Raw genomic sequence first — 14,088 nt, forward strand, 5'->3', positions numbered from 1 at the left:
ATACAGGTCCTCTACAATTAGAGCTCTGCAGTGAAACTCCATTAGACATACCTTGCAAGTCTAGACAGACAGACAGATAACTGTCCAGAGGTTCAGTCTAAAGACTGTACTACAGCCTTCTTTTTAGCAAATGAGTACTTAACAAATTTACTGCAACTTACAAAATAGTACTGAAGACCTAGTGCCGTGTTCATCTTTTTCTGTCTGGCCTTTCAGAACATTACTTAATTAAAGTCATAGTGCTGGGGAGGGCAATTAATTTTTATCCGTAATTGTATTACTGGAATAAGCTTTGATTTCACAAGTGTAGTGATAATGTTTCAACACCTCATGACTCCTGAGTTTGTGGGACTGAGTCACTCAGACTCCTCAGTGAAGTGGAGGAGAGTTTAACTGTTCGAAAACAGTTAAATCCTGATAATGATGTGCCCTTGAATAATGCTGGTTTTACTTTAGGTTGCAAGTGGAAAGGGTTTTTTTTTCTTTTTAAGTCTTCAATTATTTCAGTTTAAAAATAATTGCAATTTCAGCTAGTACCATCACAATTATCTTAAGCTTTTATGAGTTAGTTATCATCTAGATGCTTGATTTTGAATATATTCTGTTTCATACTGAATATTGCAGGAGAAGGAAGAAACATAAGGAATGACTAAGTGTAATTGGCTGTCTTTAAGCTCTAAACATTAAAATCCGTGTGGGTCAATAAAAGTAAAAAATTTGCATGTGTAACTTCCAGTTAGAAACCTGAAGCTAAAAGTTATTATTGATGCTAAAAACATCAGGTATGAGCTAATTAATGAATAGGTAACTTTATGTAAATACAGCACATTAAATTTAAAATATGTTTGTTCCTCGATAATACAGTTGTAAGCCTAATCAAAATGAATTTTTGCAAAGTGCAGGCTTAAATGCAAAAAACGGGAGATAATAGTAGGGCAAAAAGTTAGTGTCATGTTCAGAGTTTGGTGATATGTTTAAACAATACATACTTTTCTAAAACAGAATTCCTCTAACCTTTTCTGTCCATGCAATTGGTTTCAGTAAAACATTTGAATTAGGTGTTAACTATCTGTTGATAGTTGCTATCCAGCAAAAGGATTTTGTATTTAATTGAAGAAATATCTGTATTAATTTCTACCATGGAAAACTTTCAGCTTTTCAATATAAATGATTGATTAGGTAAGTAGTGACATTAGTTTTAATAATTTATAAGAAATCAATTAAATAGTTAAGGTAGTGTAAGTGATCTTATTTTGAGTTAATATTTTTGAGAACAACGTCTCAGAAGTCTTATTTAGATATAGGCCTACCCTGTATTCGAGATTTAAAGGATATTAATCTTTGTCACAGAAGTGGTTTATTCCAGTGGTGATTATCTCTGTTTCTGTTTAAAGAAGGAATCCGTGTGTGTGTGTGCATGCACGCGTGTATGTGTGTCTAATATATCGCAATGAGGAGCCTGTGATGCACCACTGTCATTTATTTAAAAACTAGAAGAAAACTCTTATCTGCAAAGAACAGTGACAGTAGCAACTGGCTATTTTTTCAATATTCCATTAGCCTATTAAGTGTTCTTTAAACATATTTAAACAAAAATGTCTTTAGAAGGATCTTTTGAGTATCCTGAAGAGCATTCGATACACTTTAATGTATGAACAGCTTAGGGTGGGATTCAGGAGAGATGGATCCATTCTTGTCTCTGCCACAACCTTTGAATTGTGACCTTAGGCAAGTAATTTACCCTCTCTGTGCCTCAGTTTGTGAAATGGGAGTAATACAAAGCTCCTTAGGTTCTTGGTGAGGTTTTTCTTTAATGACTAAGGTAGTCTGATATATCAGAAAGTTAACATTCTTTAATCTCCTATCTAAATTACTTTTAGATATGAGAAGCTATGTTTCAAACTATTCTTTTTGTCCCTTAATTTCTTCCTGATTATTTTACTTATAACAGGACTATCGCTGCTATAAAATGCACATCATTGCTAGTGACACTTGCAAGTATGATTGAATAGTGCAAATAGAACAGAACTGTTTTGCAAACTTCAGGGGTTTAGGCTTGAGTTTAACCATTATAACAAGTATTAGATATGGTGTTTACTGTAATTTATATTTTGTTTTGATTTGTTTTCATTTTCAGTTCAAGCTCAACAGCTGATGCAAATTCAGAGGAAACAGCTAATTTGGAAAAAGGAAAATCAACACTAAACAAAGTTTTGGAGTCTTTTTGTTCATATCACTGGCAACAGACTTTGGCTATGTTAAAATTTTTAATACAAGATGAAAATGTTCCTATAGTTTGCAGTTGCAAGCAAACACATTTGGTCCACTCTGAAACTCCCAATTCCCTTACTGAAGAGGATGTTCACATTTCATTTTGCAATTGCAATGGACATATGCTAACAAAAAGGTGCTGTTTACAAAATCAACAACCAAACACTTGTTTACCACCTCTGTCTGTCTGTATTAAAGATTTCCATTCTTTGTCATGCCAAGCTGTAGCAATGGGATGTATTAAGACAATGATGAACAAAGCATGTAGTTCTCATAAGTATTGTGCTGAACAAATGCAAAATTGTAACAGGCATTCTGTGAAAGCAGCAGCATGTACATACTCAACTAAGGACTGTGATCTCTTGAACAGCATTAAAAATTCAAATAGATCCCGCAGCCCATCACCGCCTCCGCTATCGCCTGTACAGAGTAAAGAATTTGAATCTTTGGAAGGATCTGTTATAGATTTTCCAACTTTAGACAATGACAAACTTGAAATATCCATCAACCAGCCTCCATCCCTCTTGCCAGCGGAAGGAAACGCAGGAGAATTTGAATATGAAGGTAGAACATGCAGAGGAAAAGAGACCAAATATTCAGATGGAATGTTGCTAGCAACAGACCAAGAAAGCAACAATTACTATGTAACTTCTGAGAAGGCTGAGAAAGGTGAACATTCTTACATTTTTCAAGATTTAATGGATCGTATTAATGAAAAGTTAAAATCAATAGACACTACAGATATAGCAACAAATCTTCTAAAACTTTCTAGCAGTGACAGGGCACCAGAAAATGATGTCAAATTAGGAGACTTCATAACATCTCTCTTGCATAATGCTAAGGCAAGTGATTACAGCTTTATGGAATTACTTCGCCAACATGATAAACAAATGGAAAATAAAATTATCCAAACAAGATTTCGCAAGCGTCAGGAAACTTTATGTGCAATGTATAATTCTCCTGATTCACCATTCATTCGGCGACAATCTTTGCAAATCAAGAGGGAGCTTGCAAGCCTTGATGAAACTCTTGTAAGAAAAAAATCAATTTCTGAGAGAAGTGCAAAGAAATCTACAAAAAAAATTGACAAAATATATCCAAATAAAAGACACAGTTTTACGGTGGTAGAAGATGACACTTTGCAACATTTTGAAAGTAATCCATATGTGAATTGCCAAACCAAACCAATGTGCTTTCCAGTTCACCAAACAGAGTCTTTCGAACTACCTCTTACTAATTTTCAAACCAGCCCCAGCTTTTTAGTTCTTTCAGAAAACAGTGCTGTTGCAGCCAGCCAGGTAAAACTTGCAAACACACAAGAAGATTATGCAACCTTAAAAGAGACTGATGAGATTCCTTTAATGGACGAAAGTAATGGAAACTTGGGAAGAACTAAACGTAACATTGTGCCCCCTGGATGGTACTCTGTGTATGTAACGAACAATATTGTGTTTAGGAAGTCATCCAGTGCAAAAAAGTCTTTAGAAAGTTTGGAAAAAATGAAAATAAATAAAGATGTTCCTGCTGAAAGATGCAGTGACATAAGCAAAATTGTGAGAGACACAAATCTGCAAGTTGTTGTAGAGCGTTTAGAAGATACAATGAACTTTGCTAGAAAGACTAACAGCTCATTGTTGGATAGTTACAAAATCAGCCAAAAATTAAAAGAGAATGTTTATGAACAGTTTATGAACGCAGCTGCTAGAAGAGTCTTACCTTTCAATCTGAGTGAAATGGGATGCACAGGACAAAGCTTCCTTCCACGTTCACCTGTACTAAGCAGCAGTAAAATCAAAGCTCTGTGTGTGACAACAAAGAAACAAGAAATGGTTATAGATCAAGAAATTAGTGATAGCCTTTTGAGATCTCTGACCTTTGATTCATCCAGTTCAGCTTCCAATAATGGGGACTCGCATACAACTTCTGAAGCTGTGGAGATCTCATCTCCCTTAAACTACTCTAGTCCTATTAAGCTTATGTTTGTCTCTGAGGTTAATAGTAGTGAAGGAGTCAAATATACTTTGACATCTGCAGCTGCATCTTCTAAAGGAAGCACAGATATTTGTTTGTTTCAGGGGCATGCAAACACATTGTTAGACAAAAAGGCCGCAGGAGCTCTTTCTCATGCAATCTGTGTCAAGGATTGTGATTACAGTGAAAATGATACCAAGGAGGAGTCAAGCTGTGTTTATGCAGAAGCAATTACAAGTTCTTGTCCAGTTGGTCAAGCTAATTTAAATGATGCGAAACAGAATGACAAAGTTGCGGAGAAATCAAGCAGCAGTGAATCAGTTTTAAAAAGAAAACCTGGTAGACCAAAGAAAATAGGTCCTCAAGTTGTTAAGCAGGTTAAGAGACCTATTGGACGGCCTCCAAAACCAAAAATAGATGTGACTGAAAGCACAGAACCTAGACCTGAACTTAGCAGTGATAGTCGAGGTACCAAATCTGCTGCAGCAGTAATGGAAGAAGTTAATAGCAACAAAAACATTACTGTGACAGTTGTTTTTGGAAGGTCAAGAAGGACAAAGAGACATGTTTCTGAAGGTAATCTAAATGTAATCAGCATTCTGCCCACACAACGCCTTGATTCTAGTTTTGCCAATGACCACAGTAAAGCAAAGCATAGTGCAGAAACTGAAAATGCTTTGACTGAAATAGTAAGAGCCTTACAGAATTCTTCTACTGAAAACAAGGTCTGTGGTTATGACTATGTCAGACCTATCAAGAGTAACCTAGCGTCACCACATCCTTGCAGCAATATTATACAGCCAATTAAGAAACCATTAACCACCATTCGAAAACCCGGTAGGCCAGCAAAAGTAAAAATCTCTGGCATATCAGTAACTGTTAATAGGGTTTCACCTCAGGAAAGAAAAGTGAGTATTAGCAACTGTTTGCCTCCTTTGCAACAGCAGAATGTGTTGGAAAAAAACGTACCACAGGAGAGAAAAAATCAACTGTGCAATAATATAGGTCAAGTAAAGAGCATGCGGAAAGATTCTAGAGAGGATGGATCAAACAATGTTATCACAACAGTGTCAAGAAAACGTGAAATTCCATTGAGACATTCTGCTAGAGACAGAAAACCCTCGCTGCATTTTTTACATTCATTAGCATCTTCTAGTGCATTTACTTGTAGAAGTGCCTTACTACGTAAATCTTACAAACTCCATTTGAAAAAAGCTAAAGATCGAAAGGAAAAACACAGGAAATCAAGTCAGAGCACAGCATCCAAAGATACCTCAGAACTGAGAAATTCAGGAAATACAAAAAAGGGTCTTAAGGATGGTGAATTTGGGCCCATTAATGAAGTATCATTGGATCCCATTTTTTCATCGAATCCCTCTCTCAGGTGGTGGCCTATTTCCACTTCAAGTGACACTTTGTTGGAAGAACTAAATAATAGATTTGAACAGATAACTAATACCTGGTTGCGAGTGGGGGGAAATGAGTTTGATAAATGTGTATGTGAAAAAAGGGATCCCACTGAACAAGACTGTAGTACTGAAATATCAAATCCTTTAGACTCCTGCCTTGTAGAACTTGAAACATCACCTATAAGAATGCTTTTTCAGAAAAAGTGTAATATGAATGAACTCTGCACCTGGTTTATGCAAACTACAGAAACACAGTCTCTCTCTCTAGTGAGGAAGGCGAATGCCCGCAATCCTTTAGAAGTAGTTAGTACTAGAGAGGTAAAGATGGAAACTAAACAACCTGATCTTAGTACTTGCCCTTTCAGAAAGCACTTTAAAAAGTTTGCACTATCCTCTCCTTCTAAACCAGCAGGGAAATTACAAATATTACATAACATGGTGAGGTCTCCAGTCTTGAGCATGAAAAGTAATTTCACGTTAGCCAGATTAAAAAGAAATGAATTTAAGAAGTTACAGCATGATAGGTGGGGACAAACAAAAAAGCTCTATAATCAGCCTCCTGGAGGCTGGAAATCAAAAAAGAAAAATTTACAGTTCTTTTGCCAAAGCCAGTTGTTTAAAAGTACAAGTGGGGAAACCAATGATGAAATGCCCAAGCTCCAGGAAAAAAATACAGTAGAAATCCAGCCCACTCAGACTTTGGTTGAGTCTCAGAGTAGCCTCTTGCCAACTGAAAATGAAGCCAGAGATGCATTTGTTCAACAGATGATGGGATCTTCTGACTTTAACCCACATCCTGGTTTAACAAATATACTTAAGTCACATGCAGAGACAAATGGAACAATTTGCTGCCAACAAAATGTTAGAAAAGAACAAAGCCAAGATAAACTGTTTGAAAATACTTGGAAAACCAAAACCTTTAAAGATTGTAGGATATTTCTGAGAAAAATCAACCATATTGAGCAGCACAATTCATTTAAGTTAAATAATGTCATTTATTCTGCTGAAGCTGTTGAAAGTAAAAACACTCAGACCTATATGGAAGAAAAAAGACATCCTCTTTTAAGGTCCCATTCTACTAAGCAAAATGCATTAAAGAAACAAGAAAATGAAATGGAAACATCTAAAGGATCTAATTCTTCTAAAGTGACTGAAAGGCTGGATAACCAGTTTCACAGCAGAAAATTAAGTAGTGTAAACCATGATGATAATCCTGCTGGTAGTTCTGAAGTTCTTATCAGAATAAACAAAAGAAAAACTCCACAATGGGAGACCACTGATACAAATATAAGAAAAAAGCATAAGAGACAGTCATGCAGTAGTGGACAAATGGCAACTTATTACCCAAAGTACCAAGTAGGTAAGTTCCTGTTCCCCCCTTCATCCTAAAATTCCAGTCTTTGGAATCTCCAAGAATTGGAGAAGTCAAACAACTAAGCACTTTGAATACTTTTTTTTTATTGCATGATACTCATTTTAATTTCAGGGAAGTCATGAAATTAAACATTGTATAGCATCAGAATAATGCAGAAAGTGCAATTTTAACTTGTATATAGTACTTTACACAAATCATTCAGCTAAAATAGGTGTGTCACATTCTATTATGGTGATAAGACACCAAGATTAAAAAAAAAAAAAAAAGAGCTAACTAATGTAATTGAGATGGACAGACAACAGATTGAGTTATGGCATGTCTGAAGTCAGTTGCAACTGATTACTGATTTCAAAAGGAACAAAATATCATTCTGCTCTGTAGCTTCTTATATTGTGAGGAAGGGTAAATTATAAAATGAAAAAGAAATTCAGTGTATTAACATATAGTTGTTTAAAAGAAATCGTCATTGATTCTGATATAAATCTGTAATAGTTTTATAATTGTAGAGTAAAAAATAGTACTAGATACTTCTGAGAAGTATTCAGAGATCATTTTAACATCCATTCAACGCCAAATGAAATCTGCTGACTTTAAAGGGTTTGCACATTAAATCCTTAACAGAACAATTAAAAATGCAAAATTATTCTAGACAAATACAATATACAGTTACTGTGTTAAATGCATTGGCTTGGAATCTTTTTAGGCTGGTGTGAAATCCATTTTTAAAGCTGGATATTTATAATGCATCATAGTACAGCTTGTGATCTCAGAAAGGCTATTCTGTTATTTACAAAGAAGGTTCACTTACAAAATTATTTCTTCTGTTCGGTGAAGAGATCTCCTTAAACAGAAGTCTTAACTCATTTCTGCAAAATAAATAAGGTGTAAAATACCAAGTAAAAAATAAATAATTCTGCAATAGGAATTAATTATTGCAGAAGTATTCATTTGTAGAAAAGATACTGTATTAGCTAGTTCAATTATGTTGTCCAAAGAATAAAAAAAAAATTCAGAATATCAGACCAAATCTTATGTCCCCCTTTGTATTGTACATTGTAGAAAACTATCCCTGATAATAAATTGAAAAGTTAATTTAAGTTGTAATATAAATAACATTATGGCTTTTGTATACTTTATTTCTTTTGTGCTTTATGTAATATATGAAGCTCTTAGTTCATTCAATGTAACTCTGCTTTTCTTAAGTACAACATTTTTTATCTTTAGTCTATTATTTTGTATTTTATTTCACTGATTTGGGGCCAAACTCAACATAAAAAACTTGGTTTTAAGAAGTTAAAACCTTGACACAAGATTGCTATAAAAAAGCTAGAACTAGAAAAGGAAAGGGTAACATCTCTCTGTTCCTTTTTTGCCAATGAAGACAGAGCTCTCTCATACTTTTATTTCATATTTTTGACTGTAGTTGAGAAAATTTTGGATTCAAACTATATTAATCTTTAAACTTTTTCTTGCTATGGCAATGTAAGACCTATTACTGTGATATGGTCTCATGTTAGTTTTAATTGGGACTCAATTTTATTTACCTGATAACTTTCTTCGTTTAGTTTTGTATCTTTAGGAAATCTGATAACTGTTTTGATATTTTACATTGTTTCATTTACAATTTTTGTTATTTTCCCTTTTACTCATAGTTTCTCATATCAATCGTTGTCTTTAGAAAAGATATGATAGAAAGTTCATTGATAAAGGAAATGTTAAAAACCAAAGAATTACGATTCTGGATTTTTCTCCACACTTGAAACCCTGAATCTTTTTTCAGGGTTCTCTTGTGGTATCGGGATTGTCTGGTATAGAAATGGATGTCTTGTTTTGGCATGTTGATTCAACATTGTGTACTGTCTGCACTAGCCAAGGAAATCATATAAACATTTTTAGTCTAGAGTATACCTACAGGCTAAAAAGAAGGTACATGATTTCTAGCTGTGCATGCAGGTGTTTTCAAACATAATTCCTGCATCTGGAAGTTCAGTGCACATGAAAACATCATTATTCATTTGTATGTTCTTTGGACTCTATTTTTGTTGGTGTGATATCATAAATTATATCATTGTTCCATTGTCATGCTTGAAATGTTCTTACATACACATTTATGGTCAACATTTGAAGTTTTTCTTCCAAGTTTTACTGATCTTGGTGTCTGACCGAATATTCTTGAAAGAGGGAGGTGGTGTGATGCTGTTTTATTGCAAAGCACTGTGGCAGGTAGGCAGAATATTAGTATCAAATTTTTATGTATATTCAGTTTTTGTTAAAATGTGCAAGTGGGAATAAAGCATTGAGTTCTTGCAGCTCAAGGTAGTATCAAGCAACTGGAACTAGCCATTTACTCATGGTAGTAATAGAAGAGAATTAATCACTTTTTCATATTGCCTGTTTTTTTCAAGATAAGGTGGATGGTAGACATATTGGTCCATATGCTGTTTGTTACTACTTGACTTTTGAACTGTTGCTTCATCAATGCATTTGATGTATGATGGGCAGTTTCTTTTTACTGTAAATCTATGTTCTGACCACTTTTATTTCTTTAGCTCTACTGAAACATTATTACTCGCTGTGGTGGCAAGCAAAATTACGTAAGCATGTTTTTGGGAAAGCATTTATCTTTTCTTTCCATAAGAGTGATTCAGTGTGTTTCCTTATAAGACTAAAGATCCCACTTGCATGACTTGGCCAAAAGGCTTCAAGAGAGCCAAGCTAAAATAAGAGAAACTGTTATCCAACAATAAAATGGGACACTGTAAAAGACTCCATATTAGGAACTTACAATGTACTGAATATTTTTAAAACCTACTTGAGAGGGTGTGGATTTATCACATGCAAAGGAGGCTGCTGTGGACCTACTACAGTAGCAAGCAGTACTACATCCTGTGATGATATGACATACCTGTTTATTTACCCTTCGTATCAAGGTGGGAGCTCACGTAGAAAAGCTTTTAAAAATCAATTCCAATCACTTCAAGCTAGGATACTTTCTTCATCTAAAATGAACCTCTTCATTTTCTCCCTTATTATTTGGCTTTTCTTCAAGTAGTCTGGAGTTTTAGAAGAAAATCTATTGTATTTGTTGGCAGAGAATATAAATATTCAATTTCAATTTTTCTTTTCATTCTTCTTAGAAAGACTTTCCTTCCTTTAATTCCTCTTTCACTTAATCAAAAGATAGTTGTAGTCTGTCCTTTGACGACGACACCTTCAGATTTTCAAGCCAAATACAATGCCGCATTTATTCACTCTTTATCCTTTTGCTAGCGGTATCCTTTTGTTTTGCTGTAATGTCACAGTTGTGCCTTAAAGATATTTAAACAGGATTTGAGACTAATAGAAATGTTTTGTTATTTTGGAGTATTTCAGGAGGAAGTCTAAACGTTTGTTTGCAGGGCTTTACAAAGTGGTGCTAAATTTATTCATTTATCTGAAATTCTGTTTCAAATGTAGGTAAACATTGAGTAGCTGTTAGAAATTATATTTCGTTTCTTATGTTCCTTCTTCCTTATATTCATTTGGTAACTGGATATTAATTTAATACAAATAAGAGATTTGCCATATTTTAAGAACAGCTTTTTTTTTTTTACCATAAGGCTTTTTTAATCTGGTGTTTCCTATGGTCAACATCAAAAAGAAAGACTCTCTGCCCTTTAAAACGGCCTTGAATCTTGAGTGTTCCCTAGCAGGCTGTTTCTGAAAGCTGTTCACAGCCTTCAGGTTCTAATTAAGCCAGCTATTTTTACAACAGTCCGCAACTAATTAGATGGATGTATCTGAATGGAAATTGTTTTATATGGGACACCCAAGATTTTAAGAGCAGCATTTGGCATTCACGTGCACTCACCACGACATCACCGCTTGATGGTATTTGTGTACAGTGGTATACCGCTGTGGTGGTGTCATGCTTGTGGCTTCAATGCAATAGAAACCCTGGTGGTATTCTCGTGCCTAACCTAGCAAAGAAAGTTGATGGAGTCGTCATTAACATAGTTTACTTCACGGTTATTTAAAAGATATTATTAGATATTTTTTATTAGAAAATGTTAGGAAATGTTTGGAAAATGTTTTATTGTTAGAAAATGTTTGGAAACCCAATTTGCGTTTTTTAAAAATAGAAGTATATGGAAATGTATGATTTATAGACCTGTACCTATATATGTATTTGTATAGGGATATGCGCTACCTGTGAACTGAGAACATTTCTAATGTACCAATTTAAGTACCTATATGTGAAATACTGCAAATAGAACCTAGACTGAGGTCCCAATTTAGAAGTTAATTAGCATTTTTAAATTACTTTGTTGTTTGCAAGGATTTTTTTTAATAGTGCCTTATAAAAAGCTAGACAATAAAATAGAAATTTCACTGCTAGTCAAATGAAGTATTGAAATTATTGTAACTGAGCAGTAATTAAAATATACTCCACACATTTTTGTCAGGTTCCTAGTCAGTTTATGACTCAAAATAATATTTTGATAAGTTGCAGTATACGTTGATAAAATAATGCTGATCTTGAGACACATCTCTTTCCGTCTTCTCCTTTCAATGCATAAGGTATCGTCTTGAGTTACTTCAGTTTTCGTATCTCCTTCATCTGCTATTTCTTTTTCCTCCTTATTGGATTGCCGGCTTTCAGCCGACTGACTTGTTTTCTCATCTAAATGCTCACTTATTTTTTTTCCTCAATGTATAATTTTTGTCAACATTATTTTTTATCTTACTCGCTTTAATAAGTCAGACTAGCTATGTTTTCCCTGCAGATTTCTGCATTTTTATTTTTTTTTTCTCCCTTATAGAAGCATAGAAAGTGTGCATACTTTTTCAGGGAAGCTGATGAGGGCAAAAAGGGTGTCTAACTGCTTCTCATAACAGCTTAGCTCCCATAATGAAAATTACACTGTTGTCATTGACTATCTCTTCCCATGTGAGCTACCCCACTGCTTTTTATATGTCATGATACATGTAATTTTACAGCAATATAGCATTGATTTGTGCTTCATATGTGATCCGCTGTAGCCACCTATGCCTTTGTTAAAGAACTGCCTAACCCGCATTAGTACTTTGTCATGGTCCCTGCTGAACTGTTGTTTATTTCATGCCATTGCTTTTATTATTTTATCCACACCCATGCCTGAACCGCTTCTCAGACCATTCAGACCATTACACTGTAGTGGTTCCACACGCATCTGCATCCTCTCTTTATACTTTGCTCTCCTTTAGTACCAAACTTTAATTGATTCTCAGATCACGCATCAGCTTTCTTTTTTCCCAATCTCTCTGCTTATGAGTGCCAAAGCATACTCTGCAGAGCGCTGCAGGATGAGCACAGCCCAGTTGCGTTCCCTTTGCTGCTTACTGCATATTTGTCATTGTGTACTTATGCCAGTCCATAGTATCTCTTATACCTGATAAGAGATTTATTAATACCATATGAGCAAGGTGTCAGTCAGCCTTTGTCATAGATTTCTTCACCACCACCACCCAGGTATGGAACTTCTTTTCTAAATAGGCATGCTTACTTTTTAATCCACTTTTTCTTATTGAAGACCAGGGTTTGTTTGGTTTGTTTTTTTCCCTACAGTGTAAAGATCTTTATCTTTTCCAAAATCAGGATGTATAAACAGACTTTTGTCTTCCTAGCTCCATGCTTTTGGACCAACAGCTCTGGCCACTTTATAGTTCTGGAAAAGTTACTGTTTCTGTGCCCATTCGCATGGCAAATTGCATGTTCTGCTCTTGTGGAACAGGTCATGGAATTTATATTTCTCTTTCCTTTTTTTTTATAACTGAAGGAAGGAGATGTTTTTCTGATGCTGATTTCTCTCATGTTCTAGACATCAGTAAGGCTGCTCTGATTATTCTTCAATGTTCTTTGGAGTAGTAATAATAGCATCTCTTGCTCTACTAAGAGAAGTAAATCTTTAGAGAAACGTCTTGCTTTGTGCAGACCTAAGCTTTTTTTTCCTCTATTATTTTGTTTGGTCTTGCCAATTTGACAGATTTTATTGTCTTTTTTTTTGCTCAGCAGCAGAAATTCACCTGACTTATGTCTGCATTCAGCTAATTAATTCAGAAATTAAATTTAGAAGGAGTTTCACAAACTTCTTTCAGTGGGTATGCCAACTTACCTACTCTCCATCCTCTACTTACTGCTGCATGTTCCTTTCTGTCTCCACTTCTAAGCATACGGGAAAGGAATCTAGGCTTCTGTCTTTTATCATGTTTATCTCTAAGTGGGGCAGGTATCTTAACTTGGCTGCAGCACTTTCTTCAGTGATAATTGACTTTAGACCTGCTTTTCTTTCTGCATGCCTGCCAGTGGAAATGGCCTTGATTTAACATTAGCTTAGGAATTAAAATCCTTTCAAAAGCATAAGCCTATGTATTTTTTTTTTGGTTTTGAATGTTTTCTCTCAGTTGTCAAGACATTAGTGAGTAACGTGACTACGCTGATGTTTTTCAAAGCAGGTCTTATGTAGGTATTGTTATTCTTTGTTTTCATTTTGCAGCTCAGGGTAGAATATTTCCAAATTGTGGTCCTGCTAGGAATGAGAATAATAAGACTTTCACGTTTCACATTAAAATACATGCATACATAAAAATTAAGATTATTAAGGGGGGTCAGTCTTTTCAGGTGGATCTTGTCACAGGTTCCTATTATTGAAGGTGCAGACTGCACAAATACGCAGAGATTATACTTGATATTTTACTGATACAGGCTTGCCCTCAAAGTTGTCTATTTCAAACTATTGAAATCTTGATTATTTGCTTCAAAAAACGGATTATTTTTCTGTACGTGAAATGGAAGCCTAGTTGAAAAATTCCTATCTAGAAGCTGTAAGAATGCCACGTGATATTTTTCTTAATTAAAAAAAAAAAACAAACCACAAAACTTATTCTCACTTGGTGGTGCTGGTGCTCTTTTATCTATGTCACGTTTTCCATTTGGAAGGGAGGCTAAATTTTTTTGGGGAAAAGTACTTAAAGTTAGGTTTCAGTGTTTTTATTGGGGTACTTAGTCTAAATTTCAAAACATTCAGTAGCAATAATTTCAGA

The 14,088-nt window shown here is 34.8% G+C and overlaps 1 protein-coding gene across 7 annotated transcripts in view; it reads left to right on the plus strand.

Moving 5' to 3' along the window:
• LCORL (ligand dependent nuclear receptor corepressor like) overlaps positions 1 to 14,088 on the plus strand; it is an 85,623-nt gene that overhangs the window by 63,106 nt on the left and 8,429 nt on the right. For 4 of the 7 annotated variants that reach the window (XM_055797853.1, XM_055797855.1, XM_055797857.1 and 1 more), the window contains one exon: positions 2,138 to 7,007. The exons of 2 other annotated variants lie outside the window; for them this stretch is intronic. In XM_055797853.1, the coding sequence (XP_055653828.1) occupies positions 2,138 to 7,007 (4,870 nt within the window). Of the gene's footprint in view, positions 1 to 2,137; positions 7,012 to 14,088 lie in introns of all 7 variants that reach the window. One more of the 7 variants, XM_055797854.1, reaches the window with a different exon arrangement.

The sequence above is a fragment of the Falco peregrinus genome, chromosome 2, assembly GCF_023634155.1.
Source record: "Falco peregrinus isolate bFalPer1 chromosome 2, bFalPer1.pri, whole genome shotgun sequence".
In the NCBI taxonomy this organism is placed as follows: domain Eukaryota; kingdom Metazoa; phylum Chordata; class Aves; order Falconiformes; family Falconidae; genus Falco; species Falco peregrinus.